At 40.7% G+C, this 21,859-nt stretch overlaps 1 protein-coding gene across 1 annotated transcript in view; it reads right to left on the minus strand.

Moving 5' to 3' along the window:
- Positions 1-21,859, minus strand: part of LOC109919852 (regulating synaptic membrane exocytosis protein 1-like) — a 424,455-nt gene that overhangs the window by 173,659 nt on the left and 228,937 nt on the right. The window contains exons 17-18 of the mRNA XM_048597070.1: positions 19,794-19,856; positions 5,065-5,154 (exon numbers count right to left, since the gene is read on the minus strand). Of these exons, the coding sequence (XP_048453027.1) occupies positions 5,065-5,154; positions 19,794-19,856 (153 nt within the window). The remainder of the gene's footprint in view (positions 1-5,064; positions 5,155-19,793; positions 19,857-21,859) is intronic.

Consider the following 21,859-nt stretch of genomic DNA (forward strand, 5'->3'; position numbering starts at 1 on the left):
ACCTGTTTGTTTCCTCTCCACCTATCCTCTCCTCTATCCCTCTTCTATCCGCCTCCCACTCTCTCCCTATTTATTTCAAAACCCCCTTCCCCTCCCCCTTTTCTGATGAAGGGTCTAGGCCCGAAACGTCAGCCTCTCTGCTCCTATGATGCTGCTTGGCCTGCTGTGTTCATCCAGCCCTGCACCTTGTTGTCTCGGATTCTCCAGCATCTGCAGTTCCTACTATCTCTGATTCGATTTAAACCTATGCCATCTAGTTTTGGACTCCCCCACCCTGGGGAAAAGACCTTGTCTATTTACCCCATCGATGCCCCTCATTATTTTATAAAACTCAAAAAGGTCACCCCTCAACCTGCCATGCTGCAGGGAAAATAGCCTCAATCTATTCAGCCTCTCCCTTTAAGTCAACACTGGCTCTCTGAAGAGCATCCCATCCAGACCCAACCCCTACCCTATAACCTTGCACTTCCCATGGGTTATCCACATGACCCACACATTCCTGGACAGTATGAGCAATTTAGCATGGCCAATCCACATAATCTGCACATCTTTGGATTGTGGGCAGAAGCTCACACAGACACAGGGATAATGCACAAACTCCACACAGACAGTAACCCAGCTCCCTCGTGCTGTGAGACAGCAGTGTTAACCTCTGAGACACCTTGCCACCCTAAACATTTCTGAACTCTTTCAAGTTTTGCAACATCCTTCCTATAGCTGGGAGACCAGGATTGCATGTAGTACTCCAAAAGTGGCCTAACCAATGTCCTGTACAGCTGCAACATGACCTCCCAACTCTCTACTCAATGCACTGACCAATAAAGGCAAGCATACCAAATCCTGTCTACCTGCAACTCCACTTTCAAAGACTCTGCACTCTAAGGTCTCTTTGTTCAGAAATACTCCCCAGGACCTTACTATTCAGTGGAAAAGTCCTGCCCTGATTTGCCTTTCTAAAATGCAATGCCTTATATTTGTCTAAATTAAACTCCATCTATCACTCCTTAGCCCATTGACCCATCTGATCAAGGTCCCATTGCACTCTGAGGTAACCTTCTTTGCTGTCCACTACACCAATTTTGGTGTCACCTGCAAACTTACTAACCATACCTCCTACCTTTACATCCAAATCATTTATACAAATGAAGAAAAGCAGTGGACCCAGCACCGATCCTTGCAGCACACAATTGGTCACAGGGCTCCATTCTGAAAAGCAAACCCCCACCACCACCCTGTCTTCTATCTTCAAGCCAGTTCTGTATCCGAATGGGTAGTCCACCTTGCACTCTATGTGATCTAACCTTGCTAACCAGTCTACCACGAGGAACATTGTCAAACGCCTTACTGAAGGCCATATGGATCATGTCCACCGTTTTGCCCTCATCAATCCTCTTCATTACTTCAAAAAACTTAATTATGTTAGTGAGATACGATTTCCCACGTACAAAGTCTTGTTGACTATTCCTAATCTGTCCTTGCCTTTCCAAATACATGTAAATCTAGTCCCTTAGGATTCCCTCCAACAACTTGCCCACCACTGATGTCAGGTTCACCAGTCTATAGTTCCCTAGCTTCTCCTTACCACCTTTCATAAATAATGGTACCATGTTAGCCAACGTCCAGTCTTCCAGCACCTCACCTGTGGCTATCGTTGACACAAATATCTCAGAAAGGAGCCCAGCAATCACGTCCCTAGCTTCCCATAGAGTTCTAGGGTACACCTGATCAGGTCATGGGGATTATCCACAATTATGCATTTTCATAGTCCAGCACCTCCTCCTCTGTAATATGGACATTTTTCAAGATGTCACTACTTATTTCCCCACGTTCTATAGCTTCCATATCCTTCTCCACATAAATACTGATGCAAAATACTCATTTAGTACTTCACCCATCTTCTGCGGTTCCACACATAGGCAACCTTCGCGATCTTTAAGGGGCCTTTTTCTCTCCCTAGTTTCCCTTTTGTCTTGTAGAATCGCTTTGGGTTCTCCTTGACTCTATTTGCCAAGCTGTCTCATGTCTCCTTTTTGCCATCCTGATTTCCCTCTTAAGCATATGCCTGCTGCCTTTACACTCTTCTATGGATTCACTCAATCTCTTCTGTCTAAAACTGATATATGCTTCCTTCTTTTTCTTGACCAAAACCTCACTTGAGAGTTTCTGGGACATGGCACAGAACTGAGGTTTCGGGATTTCAAACTAATCCAAACTGTTCAAACTGACTCTCACTGGGTTGTTTACAAGTTTGAGACCGGATTGATCTAGCTGAACTGTCAAGCTTCTGGTGTTGAGAGCTGGAAAACATTTCCTACGTGGGGTTGTTACAAGTATGAAACACCTCAGCCAAGATAGCTTGATGCAGCACAACAGACTTGTCAACACCCAAAGTTTGGAACAGCAATCTCAAGGGTAGCATCTCAAAATTGTTTCGGAATACTGGCGATTCAGACTTTTGGGTTTGAAACTGTGTCTTTGGGGAAGGGTGAGTGCAAAACAGCAGTCAAGACGTGTTCCTTGGTGGGAAATAGTCATTGAGCTAAAAATTAATTGGCATGGAGCCAAGTTCCGTGTCTGATGAAGTGTAGTGGGTGGGCACTCAAAGCATCTAAACTAGGAGCAGAAGTAGAAGTAGGCCACTCGGCCCTTCGAGTATGCTCTGCTACTCTATACGATCATGGCTGATCCTCTATCTTAATGCCATATTCCCACCTTGTCTCCATTCTCTTGATGTCTCTAAAATCTAAAAGCCAGAGGATCAATCAGAAATTTTCCAGTTTCAGAGCAGCAGCAAATACTAAGGTACTGACAGGATGTTTCAACACAGAGTTGTTCTCTCAACAATGTTTAAAAAACAAGAAATATAAAAAAAGTCAGACCACCATTGCAGAAGTGGTGAGTGTGGTGCCCCTCAACAAGCAGGTTGTTGGCATCATCTGTTCCTAAGTAGGTGGACAAGACTCTTAGGTCTGCCAGGGGCCATGGCTCCCCTCACTAGTTTGCCCTCCTGCTGGTTGCCTTTCTCCTGAAGAACAGCAGGGAGGAAAGTAGAGTTGAGGCTGAGATGGGATCAGCCATGATGGTATTAAATGATGGAGCAGGCTGGAGGGGCTGAATTGCCTACTTTAGCCCGCAGGTCTCATATTCTATGTTTTCCAGGAGGATTAGCGCCTTGCTACATTAGGAAAATCTGAGATGGCCTTAGAGCCTTGTTGGGGGAACAAGAGGCTGGTGGTGATGCTGGCAGTTTCCAGCCCGTATCTGCTTCTGTTCCTGCCTTTGATCGGGACTGAAAACCCCTTTCCCAGATTCATGCTGACGAGACTTTCTTTACGTGACATATTCTCAAGAATCAAGGAACAGTGACTGATACATCATTAAATAAAGCAGGAATTAAACACAAGTTAAAAAGTCAGCGTGCAAAGCTCAATTCCCAAAAAGATTGAACTCGAATAAAAACCCTCCCGATCCACTCATACCCCCTATAGATGTGAAGATGCTAGAAGAGATATGACAAATGAAACAAATTAAACTTCATGCTTCATGTTCACTAATAGGAAAGATTTGTAAGGTAAACAGAACTGTTTTTATTCAGGGACCCTCTTTGTATTTCAGAATCTTGGATGGTTGTTGAGGCGATATCTGCAATGCTTAAACATGGGGACAGTTCACAAAACTCGAGAATTTCCACTGAAGACCATAAGGTAGCAATGTTCAAATTATTATTCAGAATAATTACTTTCTATCAAGTAGGTCAGGCTAAATTAGTAAGATTTTCAATTCTTCCCACTCCCAGGATCAATCTTCTGAACAACAAAATTAAGTGGGGCAGTAACATTTCGTGAGTTTTTTGTTTATGTAATTGTGTTACGGATGGGATACTCCTGGATTACCCTACTAGATCAGGAGAAGTTTATTTTTTCTGAAGAAGGGTCCTGACCCGAAATGTCAACTTTCCTGCTCCTCTGATGCTGCCTAGCCTGCTGTGTTCCTCCAGCTCCACACTCTGTTATCTCTGACTCCAACATCTGCAGTTCTTACTATCTCTGAGTTTATTTTCTTTCTGTTTGGCATGCAAAGATAAACAGCTATGATGTGTTAACCTATTACTGTTGGTGAAGGGGATGGTGAGGGGCAGCACAGTCTTGTGATTAAATCTCCTGGAATACATCCAACTACAGTTGGCAACCCTATCCACAGCAGATATCAGAGTCAATTGGATTTGTAGCCTATTAGAACAAGCAAGATTTCTGCTAAAGTCATAATGGATGATGAAGAACATTGTATGGAAAGTGGCTACAATTGAATCTCACTGAGGCCCACTCACTGTTTCAAACAGCTTCTGACCCAATGACTCAATTACCTTTCTGAAGTTAAGAGGTAAGGCAATTACCAAGAGTACTTGTGAACTACTAAACCTCTGAATGTGACACTTTCATTCTGTCTTGAGCTGATGCCCAGACACACCAACCCTTTCCAGAAGGAGGTGAACTGATAATATATAGCAGAAACCTGATTAACGACTTGCCTCAGAAACATGCTGCCTCGATCACCCAAGATCAGAGTAAGAATGGAGGCTGGGACTTTGGATCAATTGCACGGCTAACTCGGTGAGCCTAAAAATCAACATAGTACGGCTGTGAAGGTCTGGTAAATATGTTGGACAGAAACAGGAAGAATTTCATTTCCATGTTTAGACAACTCTCAGGACAATAAGAGAAAATGTTTAAAAAGGAGTTTCAATTTCCCAATTTTTGTTTTGATTTTTAAACTTTAGTCATTGCAAATTTTATCACTGTCAACATATGAAAGGCTCTCCACAGGCACAACCACTGAATTGGAAGAAGGGTGAGCAAGGAAAATGGGAAACTACTGAAATGACAAACACTCAATGCAAAAGAAAGGTGAGATGTTAAATGGTTCACATCTGAGGATTTGTCTAAGCAGAAGGGCAGAAAACACTGTTACAGTGTGAACATAAATCCAAGAATCCTACAGGGTCATAATGAAAGAAACACCGAATCATCAGCACAGATGACAAGGATAATAAAGGGTTGGATATACCTGTCTTGTTCTGATGACTGTAAACTAGTATCTGGTCTCAAACAGTTGGTGCTAGCACTCCTAGCCCTGTCAAGAGAGTGCTGTATTTCACTAATGCCAGTACATGGCATCCCATGGTGGAAAAGAAAGAGGACAGAAAAGGAAAACAAAGAAGGAATATAATGTTAGATTGTAAATCATAAAGGCAATGCACTTTCAAAAACATGATACAGAAAACAGTCAATGATTTGAACCATTCAAAGATGCTGGAAAGTTGGCAGGATGAATCAAAAAACAAATTCATTCAAGAACAAAACTATGACACAGTTAAATGTCAAATATTTGAGAAATCTTTACGAATACGATACACAGGAAGATAAATTCTTTCATTTGCAAAAATCAGTTTAACGAAGTCAACATGTGTTTGGTGGAGTGAGAGTGTTGGCATGGTGATGTCGTGAACGATCAACATGCTGAGGGGTTGTGTTTGTGACTGTGCAAGATGCAGCCCAAACACATAGTGACAATTTGATTTGGATGAGGTTTTAACATTGAAAAATGGCATAATCTTTGTTATACCCCAAACTCCTGTCCCTATTTTGAGGGCTGTTATTAGGCTGCAGAATTTCTTGGAAGTTACACAATGTCTGCTGAGAGCGCAAAAGACTTTCCCAAGAATGCTTACAGTCAGAGTTATACAGCTTGGAATCGATCAAACTCGACCATATTGACCACATCTCCTAAACTGATCTAGTCACATTTGCCAGCATTCGGCCCATATCCCTCTAAACACTTAATATTCATATACCCATCCAGATGCCTTTTAAATGTTGTAATTGTACCTGCCTCCACCACTTCCTCTGACAGCTCGTTCCATACGAGCACCACCGTCTGTGTGAAAAAGGAACCTCACAGGTCTCTTTTAAATCTGTCCCTTCTACCTTAAACCAATGCCCTCTAGTTTTAGACTCCCCCACTCTAGTAAAAAGACCTTGGCTATTCACCTGATCCATGCCCCTCGTGATTTTATAAATGTCTATAAAGTCACCCCTCAGCCTCCAACTCTCCAGGTAAAAAAGCCCCAGTCTATTCAGCCTCTTTCTATAGCTCAAACCCTCCAATCCGGGCAACATCCTTATCAATCTTTTCTGAGCCCTTTGAAGTTCAGCGTCTTTCCTTTATATTTTTCCGTTTATTGTGATAAAGGCTGTGAAAAAAGTGGAGGCCTTTATTTCAGCTCAGCATCGCTCTTGAGGTCTGTCCATGGTGAATAGTAGTAGGTGAACTGGCGTGGAGGATGTAAGGGGAAAGTGTGTTGCGGGGGAAATTGAGCTCACATTAAGTTGATAAGAAGCTATAATTGGCCATGGGCGTAGGTGAGGTGAAATGGTTGCCATGAGTTAGTGTGATGGGTTATGGGCAATGGATGTGGGTGTTGATGGGGAGTAAGGGGTGACCAATAAGAGGCCTAATATTTTAACATCTAGGACAAACTCCCTCAGTCCTCAGCAGTCCCTGTGATTGCTTTGGTCTGCATCAGGTACAGGAAACTGCACTTATCACCCACACTCGCTGATGAAGACTAGTTTAACAGAGCTTCTCTCTGAGGCAAGTGCGGCAAGCTGGGAAATTTGTAGATTCACACTTCCCACCTCAGTGGTGAAACTACAGCACCTTAGCTGTTTCTTTTTCCGTAGGTGTTAACTGACCCAATGAGTATTTCCAGCATTCCCTGCTTGAGTATCTTGCTCAACAGACACAGGGCAATGAGAAATCTCAATCTCTGGATGGTTTTACTCTATCTCCAAGCAATATACAAAAATCAGTTGCAGAATCTGACCATCAGAGATGAGCTAAACCAATTAAGAGCGTTTTTTTTAAATTGGTAAGGAGGAGGAAGAGAAATAATAATGGGCTGAAGTACAGAATCTCTAGAAATTAATGGACAGGTACAGAAAATAATTTGAAATTTCAGTCGATTGTTTAGTCTTCGTCTTATAGGGAGTGGAATACAAAAAAATTTGGAGAGTATGCAACACTAGTATAAAGCTCTGATTTAACTGGAGTACTATGCGCATGATTGGGTACTGCATCTCAGGAGGATTTCGGTCTTTGCGTGGGCACAACACAGATTCACCAGAATGATTCACCAAATGAGTTAAATAACCATGACACTTTTCAAAGACAAAACTTGTGTTTATTTGAGTACTATTGACCGGGGAGTTAATATAACTGAGTTGCTTAAGTTCCTTTGAAGGAACTATGAGGATGGATAGAGAAACTACTCCCTTTGATCAGGCAAAGGACATAAACTTAAAATTAGAACTACATACTTCAAGGATGATGTCAGGAATCACTAATTCACAACATGGGTGCGCAAACAAAAACAGAAATTGCTGGAAAATCTCAGCAGGTCTGACAGCATCTGTGGAGAAAAAGCTGAGTTAACATTTCAGTCCAGTAATACACATACCTGCATTTGGCTCATATCCCTTAATGTCCTTGCTTAACAAAAATGTATCTGTCAAAAATTTAAAATTAACAACTGACTCTGTATCCACTGCCATTTGTGGCAGAGAGTTCAAACCTCTAGCATGGTTTTTGCACAGAAGTGCATCCTAACATCTCTCCTGAATGGTCTGGCCCAAATGACTATTCCTCATAGTTCTGGAATCTTGAACCAGTGGAGATAGTTTATTTTTATTTAACCTGTCTTTTCCTGTTAATACAGAGTCATACATCATGGAAACAGACCCTTTGGTCCAACTCATCCATGCCAACCAAGTTTCCCAAACTAAACTAGTCCCATTTGCATGCATTTGCCCATACCTCTTTAAACCTTTCCTACTTATACACTTGTTCCAGTTTATCCAGCCTCTCCTCATAACTCAAACCCTCCAGTTCTGGTAACATCCCTGCAAATCTTTACTGCATCTCCTCCAATTTAATAATATCCAGAACTGTACACAGTACTCCAAAAGTGGCCTCACCAACGTCCTGTACAATCATTATTATCTTGAAAACTTTAATCAGATCACCTTCAAAACTGGAGAGAAAACAGGTTGAATTTGTATACTTTTTCCTCATAATGTATACCTGAAGTACAGTTTCATTCATGTGAATCTCCGTTGTACCCACTCCAAGGCTAACATGCACTTCCTAAGGTGTGGTGCCCAGATCTGCTCACCGTATTCCAAGTAGGGTCTAACCAGGGTTTTGTACAGCTACAGCATAAGTTCTGCATCTTTATACTCCAGTCCTCTAGATATAAAGGCCAGCACTGCATTTGCTTTCTTGATTATTTGCTGCACCTGTTTGTGACATCTTCAAGATCTATGCACCTGAACACTCAAGTCTGTTTGGACATCCACCGTATTGAACTTCATATCATCTAGGGAATATCTTTTCCAGTCCAAATGGATAACCTCACACTTGTTTACATTAAAATCCTTCTGCCACAGTTTTGCTCATTCATCTAGTCCATCAATATCCCTTAGAGGGAGGGTGAGCAACCAGCAGCCATGGTACACATCGGTACCAATGACATAGGTAGAAAAAGGGCTGAGAATGTGAAAAATGAGTACAGGGAGTTAGGATAGAAGCTGAAGTCCAGGACATACAGGGTAGTTATCTCTGGATTACTACCAGTGCCACGTAATAACGAGGTAAGAAATAGGGAGAGAGTGCAGCTAAACATGTGGCTACAGGGCTGGTGTAGGAGGGAGGGCTTCCATTATGTGGATAATTGGAGCACATTCTGGGGAAGGTGGGACCTGTACAGTAAGGACGGGTTGCACCTGAACTGGAAGGGCACAAATATCCTGGGAGGGAGGTTTGCTTGAGCTATACGAGATGTTTTAAACTAGATTGACAGGGCGTGGGGAACCAGATTTGTAATTCAGAGGATGAGGTATTCAGCCTTCCAACAGACACATCAGGGAGTGAGGTTGGTAATAAAGAAATGCGGTCGATGGAGCGAAATTGTGGACACAGGGATGGTTCGAAGTGTGTATACTTCAATGGTAGAAGTATCAGAAATAACGCGGATGAACTTAGAGCATGGGTCAGTACTCGGAACTACGATGCTGTGGCCATTACAGAAACTTGGGTAATTCAGGTACAGGAATGGTTGTTGGAAGTTCCGGGATTTAGATGCTTTAAAAGAAATAGGGAAGGTAGTAAAAGCGGTGGGGTGTGGCATTGCTAGTCAGGGCTATTGCTAGGCAGAATAGCAGCTTCTGAAAGGCAGTTCGAGAATGATATGTCGACAGAGTCAGAGATAGTAGGAACTGCCGACGCTGGAGAATCTGAGATAACAAGGTGTAGAACTGGATGAACACAGCAGGCCAAGCAGCATCAGAGGAGCAGGAAAGCTGACGTTTCGGGTCTCGACCCGTTTCTTTTTTCTGATTATCCATCTTCTATCCGCCTCCCCCTTTCTCCCTGTTTATTTCAGAATCCCCTTCCCCTCCCCCATTTCTGAAGAAGGGTCTAAACCCGAAACGTCAGCTTTCCTGCTCCGCTGATGCTGCTTGGCCTGCTGTGTTCATCCAGCTCTACACCTTGTTGTCTCATCTATTGCCTGTCCCCTGTCAGCTTCAAATAATCATTCAATTCTCTTTTGAAAGCCCTGATTAAAACTGCCTCCACCACACACTTAGCCAATGTGTTCTGATCCTAACTACTTTCTCATGTTGTCATTGCTTCTTCTGCCAGTTAGCTTAAATGAGTGCTTTCTGGGTTCGATCCTTCCACTTTCTCTTCCCTCAGGAGAAAATCAAGAGAAGAATTGACTACGAGGTGTCTACAAAGAGTTCTATTTCTGAAAGGATCAAACCCAGAGAAAATTCCATTTTCTCCAGTCTATCCATATAATTGAATCTGTCTTAAGTGTTCCATTTTCATGAATCTTATCTGCAGAGTCGAACATTAGATGCAGCAACCTCAGTGCATTGTTAAAAGAAGCACAAGGATATAACCCTACAAAGTGGGACTAGTCACAGAGGCAATGGGCCAGATGGCGTCCTTTGGTGTGGTATATCTATGTTTCCTGCCAGGTTGCTGGCAAATCCTTAGACAGGTGGGAAGTGGTAGGAGGCTGCACTCGTACACTTTTGGGTATCTTTCCTGACAATCAGAAAGAAGAGACTGCAAGAGGTCAGTGTTTGGAGGGGAACGTGATTGCAGCACGAAAGAGGTGACAAGCTACAGAGGGCAGGACCCAGATGAAGGATTTGGTTCTTTAACTTGCTTGAAAGATGAAAACAATATAATCAAACCCTCTCATTGTTAAAAAAAGAACAAGACTGTCAGTTGGACTGAAGTCAGGATGAATAGTGTTCAGGATACTTTGCATGTGGGGGGAGAAGAAAAAAAGGGTAAAAGAGGCAGACATATGCATGTAAGCCTGGCAAACTTGTGTCCTAGTAATCTAGACCTGGAATATCTGATAAGAAGAAACTCTGAATAATTACAAGACTTGAAAACTGTAATGAGATTTTATAATGTTTGGTCATTAAATGGTCGAGTTTGGAACAGAAGCCATGTAAAAGAGCTCATTCTCATCAATTATCAATTTGAACTGCTACTTTTATAGGCTTGTGTACACAAGGTGCCACTCACAGTTTCTAAGTCCTCTTAACCCTTTACAATTATACAATTTACCATACATTGCCTGTCCTTGTTCCCAAAGGCATCATTTCACTCAAATTTCAACTGTCAATCATTTTACCAGTCTGTCAAGCTCTCATCAACTCTGTTATCATTTACCTCATTGATTTTTTAAATTTCTCACCTTTGAACGATCAAAAAAAACCTACATCATATTCTATGCATCCATAGAATCCCTGACAGTTTGAAAGCAGGCCATTTGGCCCATCCAGTCACACCAACCTTCCAAACTGCATCCCAACCGGACCCATCAATCCCAACCCTAACCCTGTAACCCTGCATTTTCCATAGTTAACCCACTTAGCCTACATGTCCCTGGGCACAATGGGTAATTTAGCGTGGCCAATCCACCTTACCAGCACATCTTTAGACTGTGGGGGGAAACTGGAGCACTCAAAGGAAACCCACACAGACACAGGGAGAACAAGCAAACTTCACACATACGGTTGCCCAAGGGTGAAATCAAACCTGCGTTCCTGGCGCTGTGAAGCAACAGTGCTAACTACTGAGCCACCGCACTACTCATCCATGGATGACATCTGGGAAACACCAGTGTGAAAACATGCATTGAGTGATAACTCTGTCTGTTCCTTGATCAGATCTGTAACATGCTATCATTATCACTTTAATTACAGGGGCTTCAACTTTATCAAACTAGTCTATTATGTGGCATTGTATCAAATGCACTTTGAATGTCTCTATATACAGTGTCTACCATAGTACTCTCTTCACCCTTTTTGATTACTTTATCAAAGAACTCAGTGAAAAGCTCTAGACAGATTCCATTCCAACAAATCCATGCTTGATTTAATTTATTAACCCACATGTTTTTTGGAAGACAATTCTTTTTTTCCTCTTGGATTATCCCTGCCAGCACCCTCAGCATATTCCTTTCACCTTCTTTTGGATATAGTGTAGGATTCTAATCTTCTATTTATTTGGCAGAACTCCCAAATAAAATGAGGATTGGGAGCTTATGGCCAGAGCGCTGCTATTTTTACTCTTATCTCATTCTGCAACAGTACATTCATAAACTTCCCACTTTGAACACTGCCAACATTTTGCATTCTTCCTCTTTATTTATTATTATCCTATCAAATTGGTTGGGTGGTTAACAGTGAGGTTGAGTGTCTTGTACTACAAGAAAATAAAAACTGGATGGTCAAATGGGCAGATAAGTGGCAGGTGGAATTTAACCCTGAAAAATGGGAGGTGATACACTTTGGAAGGATTAATTTGACAAGGAAGTATTTAATGAGTGGCATAGAGTCATAGAATCATACACAGCATGGAAACAGACCTTTCAGTTCAACCAATTGACCAAATTCCCATGGGCGGCACAGTGGCTCAGTGGTTAGCACTGCTGCCTCAACCCACCAGGGACCTGGGTTCAATTCATGCCTTGGGTGACTGTTTGTGTCGAGCTTGCACATTCTCCCCTCTGGGTGCTCCAATTTCCTCCCACAATCCAACGTGGTGCAGGGTAGATGGACAGGTCATGCTACATTGCCCATAGTGTCCAGTGATGTGTAGATTAGCCATTGGAAATGCAGGGTTACAGGGATAGGGTTCAGTTAAAAAAAAAGTCCCAGTCTATTTTTATGTTTCAAATCCTCCATTCACGGCAACATCTTGGTAAATCCTTTCTGAACCCTTTCCAATTTAATAATTTTCTTCCTATTACAGGGTGACCAGAACTGCACAGAGTACTCCAGAAGAGGCCTCAGCAACGTCCTGTAGAACCTCAACACGACATTCCACCTCTTATACTCAAAGGTCTAAGCAATGAAGGCAAGCCTGTTAAATGTCTTCTTAACCACCCTGTCTACCTGTGACACAAATTTCAAAGAATTATGTATCTGAATCCCTAGTTCTCTCTGTTCTACAACACTACCCAGGACCCTACCATTACTTGTACAAGTCCAGTCCTTGTTCGTATTACCAAAATGCAATATCTCACATTTATCCAAATTAAACTTCATCTGCCACTCCTCAGCCCAATTAATCAAGATATCTTTGTCATTTTCTTCATTGTTCACTATACCACTAAATTTGGTGTCATCTGCAAACTTACTAACCATGCCTTCCATATTCTCATACCAATCATTTACAAAAATGACAAACAAAAGTGGACCCAGTATTGATCGCTGAAAAACACTGCTGGTAACAGGCCTCCAGTCCGAGAAACAACCCTCCACCTCCAGGAAGTTGTGTGGAACATAGGGACCTTGGAATGTTTGTCCATAGATCTCTAAAGGTGGAAGGGCACATTAACAGGGTGGTGAAAAAAGCATAAGGGACATTTGCCTTTATCAATCAAGGCACAGATTACAAAAGCAGGGAAGTCATGTTGGAGTCATATAGAATTTTGGTTACACCAAAGCTGCAGTACTGCGTGCAATTCTGGATGCCACATCACAGGAAGGTTGTGAGTGTACTGAAGGAAGTTCCACTTGGGATGGAAAATTTAATTTATGAAGAAAGATTGGATCGGCTTGGATTGTTTTTGTTGGAGCAAAGAAGACTGAGCAGCAATCTGATTGAGGTGTACAAGACTATGAGGGCCATGGACAGAGTGGATAAGTAGCAGCTGTTTCCCTTAGTTGAAGGGTCAGTCATGAGGGGACACAAGTTCAAAGTGACAGGTGGGAGGGAATGTGAGGAAAAGCTTTTTACCCAGAGCATGGTGACAGTCTGGAAAGCATTGTCTGGGAGGGTGGTAGTGGCGAGTTGTCTCACATCCATTAAAATGCACTTGGCATGTCACAACATTCAAGGCTTTGGGCTGCTAGTAAATGGGATTAAGCTGTAGGTCAAGTATTTCTCATTTATGATATGACTCCTTTTGTTGCTTCAGGTTAATCTCTTTCTCTTTAGTCATTTAGGAAGCTTTAATTTTGAATAGCCTTCATATTCCTCCCATAAGAATATATTCAGAACTGTTAGTATATCTGGAATTAAAGAGGTATGTCAAATTAATTAGGCTCAGCAGACCCAATAGGCCGAAGGGCCTCTCCTGCACTATATGATACTATAATTCAAGTTTTTGAACTACCTCTTCCTGTGACTTGACAGTGATAAGATTCATTTTGATTGTTGTAATGCTGTCATTTCTAAGTCATGTCCAAGCCTCCCTGATATTTTCTCAACTTTGAGCCTTAACTGGTTCCATCTTTCACTTAATTATCCTCGTACTCAAGATATATTTATAAGACTTAGAATTATAGAACCCCTAAAGTTCAACTCTACACCTGCATTTCCCATCACTAATCCATCCAATTTTCACATCCCTGGACACTACTGGCAATTTAGCATGGCCAATCCACCCTACCTGCACATCTTTGGACTGTGGGAGGAAACCACAGCAAGTGGAGGAAATGCTCACAGACACAGGGAAAATGTGCAAACTCTACACAGACAGTTCCCTGAGTGTGGAATTGAACCTGTGTTCTTGTTGCTGTGGGTACTAACCACTGAGCCACTGTGTTGCCCTTGGTATTCCTGTTATTTTATCTACTAATCTTTTGCTATTCACTCTCTTTTTGCCTTTTATTTTTGTTTCAGTTCTTCTCTATTATCCTTGCTTCTCAAGTATATAATAAACCCAATTTATGATATGACTTCTTTTACTGCTTCAGCTTAATCACTTTCTCTTTAGTCATTTAGGAAGCTTTAATTTTGAATAGCCTTCATATTCCTCCCATAAGAATATATTCAGAACTAATAGTATATTTGGAATTATTGAAGTTTGACACTTCAGGCTCAGCACCAACTGAAACTAAATGGTTCACAATGTTATCCATTATCTAACCCTTTCCTAACACCACAGCAACATTATATTGTAAGCTAAACTTCTTACCTGCATTTGTCTTGGCGAAAACCATTTACTAGTAATGGCAATTTGGGAGGCAAAGTTCTACTGGGGTTAATTGATATTCTGGTGTGGGCATAATACAGCAATAGATAGAAATAAACAGAAAATGTAAACAGACACAAAGACCCTTTCCATCAGGTAGCCAAAGTGGAGAATATAATGTGATCCGGGGCAGTTACTACTGTAATCCATTCAATACTGAATATCAAGAATAACAGAGAAGAAGGGTCCCGATCCGAAAAATCAACTTTGCTGCTCCTCTGATGCTGCCTGACCTGCTATGTTCCTCCAGCTCCACACTGTGTTATCTCAGACTCCAGCATCAGCAGTTATTACTATTTCTAACAGGAAAGTGGGGACTGTTGAGGGAAAATGCAAAAAAGATCATCATGCGATAACTATATGTGAATAGTGATACTGTATCTGGTGAAATGTCTGCATCAGAGTGAGAATAATGTTCCTGGTGAAATATCCAGATTGGAATGGAAATACTGTGTTTGATAAAATATCCAGATTATATCATTCTGTGTTAAATGTCTGCATTGGAATGGGAATACTGTTTTGTGATACATTTCTGGATTGGGGTGGTAATATTGCTCTGTGATAAATATTCGGATCAGAATGGGAATATTGTTCAATGACAATTGCCTGCATCGGAATTGGAATATTGTTCTGTGATAAATATCTGGATCTGGATGGGAATACTGTTCTATAATAAATATCTAGATCAGAATGGAAATATTGTTGCTGGCAAAAAATTCCAGGGGAGCAGGAAGGCCAAAAGTGGAGCAATTGTAGCTGTGGGTGTCAGGAACTCCCCTGGCAGAGCTGGCACTGTCAATGTAATGAAGACACAGTGGGGGTACCTCAACAATGTGCCCTATGACACCATTAGCTCCTGAAGTGGGAGGAGGAGTGATTGGTACGGTGGGGAATTCAGTAATTGAAGGCAGTTTCCCTTCAATGTCTCAACTTCTACACCCTTCCGTAGACCACTTTCAGACTTCAGGCTCCTACAGCGAACTGTCTAACATCGGGGAAGTCCATGAATCGATTGCCAGTAATTGGCTGATTACTACTGCTAGCTGGGTTGCTGTTGATATTGTGAACCTGCCTCCAGCAAGGACACTCAGATGTTTCACAAAACTCTTTCCCTCCAGTCTCCAAAGCAGTCTCTGTGTGGCTAATACCATTCTACACATTCTATCCTGTACTCCTTCTCAGGCTTAATGTTAGCTGGGTGCCCGACTGATGGAATGACAATGGAATCTGGGCATTAACCTTTTCCAGGTTAGACTGTCAAAACAGAATCTTCGTTATGAAACAGGATGTCAATTGCATCAACCTAATTTATTCTGCATCTTAGTTTGCCTTTAATTAAAGATAATTCAATTAAAAAATATCAAAAATAATAAAGTTTGCTATAGAAACCCTCTGTTTAACAAAGTTCTATTTTGCCCCATTTTAAACACACAGCTTTGATAGAAGATTTGGAGGCATGTGAAACTGCAACAAGAAAAAATGAATAAACTTCTGGTTCATGACAGATTAAAACTTTTACGTAGGTAGACAGCAACAGAACATTCAACTTAAATGAAATATGGGGCAATGTTAGCCATATCTGATTGCAACAGCTTACTTAGAGCTGTCGAATAATACAATTGCTCGATGGAATATATACCTTGGTTTGTATCTTTCTCAATCAGCATGATTCAGATTGAAAAGGATAATTTAATGACTGATGAAAATATTTATCTTTGTGGCAATTAAAGATGCAAACAAATAAGCTCAAAGACATGAAATTCTACATGCATGTTAGTAGAGATCACACTGAAAGCAATCAATGTAATTTTGACATGATGCAAGTGATGTTCTTGTGTCAGGAAATCAGGCAAGTGGCTTTTCATTGATACAGTTGACACAGGCTGGTGAAGTCATAGGAACACACTTTTGGACTGTGTTTCTCTTGGGACAGCTGCTTTGGTAACGGTAAAACTAGAAACCAAAAAATGTAACTGTGATAATGAGATTTTTAACACTTTTCAAGCAATATATGAGCTACTTCAATGTCATTAATTTGCAAAAAGTTAACTGTCTAAATTTGGTGAGTGTAATTCGATGGCTGAATTAGAAGGAGAAAATAACAATGGTAGATTATGGCAAGGAGTTCCACTCGCTCGTAACTCGAGTCATGGAGAAAGCAAACACATCTTATGAGGGAAGACTTCAAGGTGTAAAAAAGTTCATCTTAGATACAAGTAAGAGCTGGCTGAGATCTGACAGAAATTGACTAAAAGCATAGGAAAACAATAGGAAATATTTGAATATTAGTAAGGTTGTGGTTGTCAGAAACATCTAACACACTGTAACAAGACAGAATAACATGAGCAAGGATACAGAAATAGAACATGTTAGAATTTAAAACAGACAGATATTCAAATTTATATTCTAACTTCATAAGGTACAGGAGATAGCTTTCATGAGTCAAATCAACATGATGACTGCTATCATGTTTTACACATTCGAGATCATAGCACTAGGGCACTCAGCCATGGAGGAATTTATTCAAAATGTAGTGGATCTAAATGATTTATTGAGAACATTCTGGAAGACAGAGACTAGAAACAGAAGAAGTGTGTGAAGAAATGTTGCCATGTCTCATTGGGTATCTTTTGCAAGGCCTTAATGTGCTCGTGACATTTTTTATCCAGCTTTACTAATTTTGGAACAGCATGAGACTTCACATTACGTTCTCACCACCAGTCTCACCAATTATTGGACCCAGTGTCTCTTACCATCAGGAACCTACATTTCCAGTCAATATGAGGAACAAGAACAAGAAAATTACTTTATGTAAACTGCATGTTGTAATCTCACTCCTCTGTCTCTAACTTAACAACCATGCCCACTAAAAGTTCATTTCAGTATCGCCTACTTTTTGGATTCCTTAGAAGCAGAACTGTTGACCATTCTTTCTAATGCCAACTAACTATTCTGACACACTTCTGGCTGGTTTTCCATGTTCTACTCACAATCATCCAAAATTATGCTGTCCATAACCTAACACAGCAAATCCTGTTCACCTATTACTGTTGTACATTGGCTTTTGGTTAAATAATAGGTTCATTTTCAAAATGTCCAAATCCCTCGATGGTCTTGCCCCTCCCTGTTTCTGTAATTTCCTCCAAACACACTCGTAAAAATTTGTGCTCCTTCAATCATGGCCTTGTGAACATTGGCTGCCTTGCTTTCCGCTATCTCAGCCGCATGCTCTGAAGTTTCCTTCCTAATCGCTCCGTTCTGGCTTCTTCTTTTGCATGCACCTTTAAACCTATCTCTTTGAACAAATCCTTACATGACCAATTTTGTTAAACTGTGTACAATGATCCTGTGAAGAATCTGGGGACATTTTACTTCCTTAAAAGGTGCTATATAAACACAAGTTGTTGTTGTTGACAGTACACACAGCGCCCTGCCTTCATAATTTCTATCCAGCATGTATCATGGTTGTCTGCACCATCCTGCTCAAAGGCTTTCCCACATCTGTCCAGCTCAATAGCCCCATCCACCGTTTACCAATCAAACTGCCATTTCCTGAACATTTCTTCAAACTGCTTCTCTCCTGAAATCTTTTCAAACATATTCATTCAAAGTTCCCTAGTCACCTTGCATTCTCATTCCCCATCTATCACTTGATCCTTGGCAATGTGACCTTAAAAACACGTAGCCTGTCTTTGACATGACTGTTGAAGAATATTCAGCTCCTGTTCATTCTTGACCCATTCACCACATCGTTACAATAGAGGCAAAGGTCAGTTTGATGGGCATCACAAGATTTGGAAAGACCCAGTAACCTGGAGGGCACACAAAGTGAATTTACTAGAAATGATATCTGAACTTCAAGAGTTAAAGGTATAGGAGAGCAACCCCTATGATGCAAGTGCCATAGGTGCCATTGTGGACCATTGTTTTTGGTGTTAGCACCTGTCTCCAAGACACTGTAACGGTTGTTTCAGCAATAATTGGAGATTAAAAGCAAATCTCCTGACTTTGTATCAAAACACCCATTAGAAGAAAATGCATTCTGAAACAATGAACAAATAATCCCTAAATGACTCATAGCACAATGCTCCAGTTATTACAATTGTAGCTTTGTGGATTGGCCAGGATCTTCCTTGATGTTCAGGAAAGGTCCTTCACAGGCCAGTGAAGTGACCAAGCAGATTAGATCACCTTTCAATGTGAATATGGAAATCCATTCTGAGAGGATTTTGACGTTTCTTGTTTTATGGAGGAGATAGACAAATTTTTAATTAGTTATTACTGAAGCATTATGGAGCGCAGACCGGAAAACTGAGTTGAGGCTAATATGAGATCAGCCACGATCAGATCAAATGGTGGAGCAGGCTTGAGGTGCTGAATTGCCTACTCTTGCTCCCAGTTCTTACGTTGTTGATGCATTATTAGGAGTGTACAGAGGGGTCACAAACTCCACTCTGCCAGGTCAGATCCAAAAGGAAGAATGACAGTCAAAGGTCAGTGCTCGGAAAGGCTCAGTTGAAGGTCATGGCAGTTTTGGTCCATGACAGGGTCTAGAAATGTTCTTCCTTTCTGCAGATTGTTTGCTTGAATGGGAATTACTCTTGTGGAGTACTTGCAAAGCAAAACAGATCAGAGAAAAGAGACTACTTACTCAATAAAAATACTTGGAGGCAAATATAATATTTGAGAGTTAGGCATAAACACACTTTTCAGTATTAATTTTGTATTAAGAAAATTATCACCAACAATGAACTAATTGTAAGAGGATACTGTTTACCGTAGTGTGTTTATATCACAACAAACTTTTAAACAATGGTTACTTGAATACATCTAATCTTACAAGGATTTAGACATGAAGAGATGTCAGAAATGTAATCATAAGCACATGTTGTGATGAGCAATGGATCATCAAGCTCACATGTTGTTTTAGCAGATTCAACCTGTATATTAGCAGTGTTGTCAATAGCTGTGGAGCATACCAAATACAGACCCATGAAAGGCAAAATAGTACAAATGTAAAGTGTAGCTGTTTTTAAACAACACAACAAGATGTCTATCATTGAACTGTATAAATTTACAATTGAAAACCATTATTACAAGAAGAATGCTAAAACAATGTTTAAAAACAAAGCTCATTCTCAGAATACATTCACTTACTATTTACCTGGCAGTATGCAGGCACTCTGCACTCCTTCCTCGTTTTGCTCTGGGCAGCATAAGGAGCTCACTGCACAGACATGATGAATGGGGAGCAATGCGGTGAGGAGAAAAAAATGGGGCAATGAAAAAGAAAGTGAGATCTAATGAAGATGCCACTGATAGTGAGCAAATCATTTTATGTTTCAATGATACAAGCACTTAACATCTGTAAACAATATTTAATACGGCTGTAAAGAAAATGCACTTAAATTAAACTGAACATTAATTTATAGAAGAATCATAGAATTATCATGGCTATTCTTCACTTAGTCCCATAACACATTTTAACTGCTCATCTGCAGCCATTCCATTCTCCATGAAAAAGAATCAAATGGCCTGGTATTATCAGAACTCTTCATCCCAGGTCGGATAGGAAAGAGCAAACTAAAAGGATATCCTGTTCCACATTGCATATCCACTCAGTTCAGAATTGTTCCAATTAACTTATTTGCTAAAAGAGTTTTTTTTAAGATACACAAAAATCACTGGCACAGTGCAGCACTGTAAATACGGGGACAGCAGGCTATCTGCACTGATGGAACTTCACCTACAGAATGATATTCATACCAGCCTATCCTCCCATCATGAGCAAAATAGAGGTATCCCACTGAGACAACAGATCAGCTACTTCACTGTTCTGTTGAGATGGTGGGCTCTATCATAATTACAAATTACTTGTAATAATACATAGTAAAAATACCAAATATATAATAAAAAAGAAATACCTAATAATAAACTTGGCTCTATTCTTTAAAAAAGGTTTATAGAATCATGAAGAGCATAGATAAGGTGAATAGCAAGGGTCTTTTCCCTACAGTGGGGAGTTCAAAACTAGGAGCCATATTTTTAAGGTGAGAGGAAAATGTTTTAAAAAGGTCCTGGGGCAACCTTTTTACACAGAGTGGTTTGTGTGTGGAATGAATTGCCAGAGGAAGTGGTGGATGCAGGTACAGTTACAATATTTAAAAGACATTTGGATAAATACATTAACAGGAAAGGTTTGCAGGGATATGGGCCAAACGCAGGCAGGTGGGACTAGTTTAGTTTGGGAACATGGTTGGCGTGGACTAGTTGGACCAAAGAGTCTTGTTTCCATGCTGTATGACTCTATGACTGTAAGTATTTAAATGATGTAGCTTGAAGCGACATTTAATTGATCACACAACTTAAGTTATCAATTATAAAGTTTAGCTATAAATTGTAACTCAATCTTCGAAAATTTCCTAACTTTGTTTGAAACAAAACTTGGTAAAAAGAATACTATATTTTCATAAATCTGTCATGTCCAGTCTATAAACCACATCTCTTTGGACATTATCATGAGTTTCTGTCACTTTGCTTGGTTAAGAAGCTGAAATTTTGTGTTACTAACACTAGCACATTGGCCATCAAACCTAGTGAGCAAGGCTAAAAGCAAACTTCTCCACAAGGAAAATTTCAGTGTTTCCACTGTATCTATCATCACTCTGCTGCATGTATCGTACTTGTTAAGAATGTGTGAAACTGTTGTTTTACTAGCTTTACATTAATATGGTTACTAGCAGAAAAGCTCAGCATGTGACAAATTTAAACACTGTAATCTTATCTCTTCACCAATACCCATACAATCTAAACGGGAAATCCCAATGTTTTTATACAATTTTCTCACATTGGCATAAACTGTTGTCTATTGACTCCAATACTGTTGCATTGTAATACTTACCAGAATACATACGTGCAAAGCCCCAGTAGGAGGCCATTCAGCCCACTGTGGCTGTGCTGACTCTTTGAAAGAACTATTCAGTTTGTATCATTCTCCTATAACAAGGTGTGGAGCTGGACGAACATAGCAGGCCAAGCAGCATCAGAGGAGCAGGAAGGCTGACATTTCGGGCCTTTTCTGAAGAAGGGTCTAGACCCGAAACGTCAGCCTTCCTGCTCCTCTGATGCTGCTTGGCCTACTGTGTTCATCCAGCTCTACACCTTGTTATCTCAGATTCTCCAGCATCTGCAGTTCCTACTATCTCTGTATCATTCTCCTGTTCCTTTCTG

The sequence above is a fragment of the Rhincodon typus genome, chromosome 5 (assembly GCF_021869965.1).
Source record: "Rhincodon typus isolate 14 chromosome 5, sRhiTyp1.1, whole genome shotgun sequence".
Taxonomy (NCBI): Eukaryota; Metazoa; Chordata; class Chondrichthyes; order Orectolobiformes; family Rhincodontidae; genus Rhincodon; species Rhincodon typus.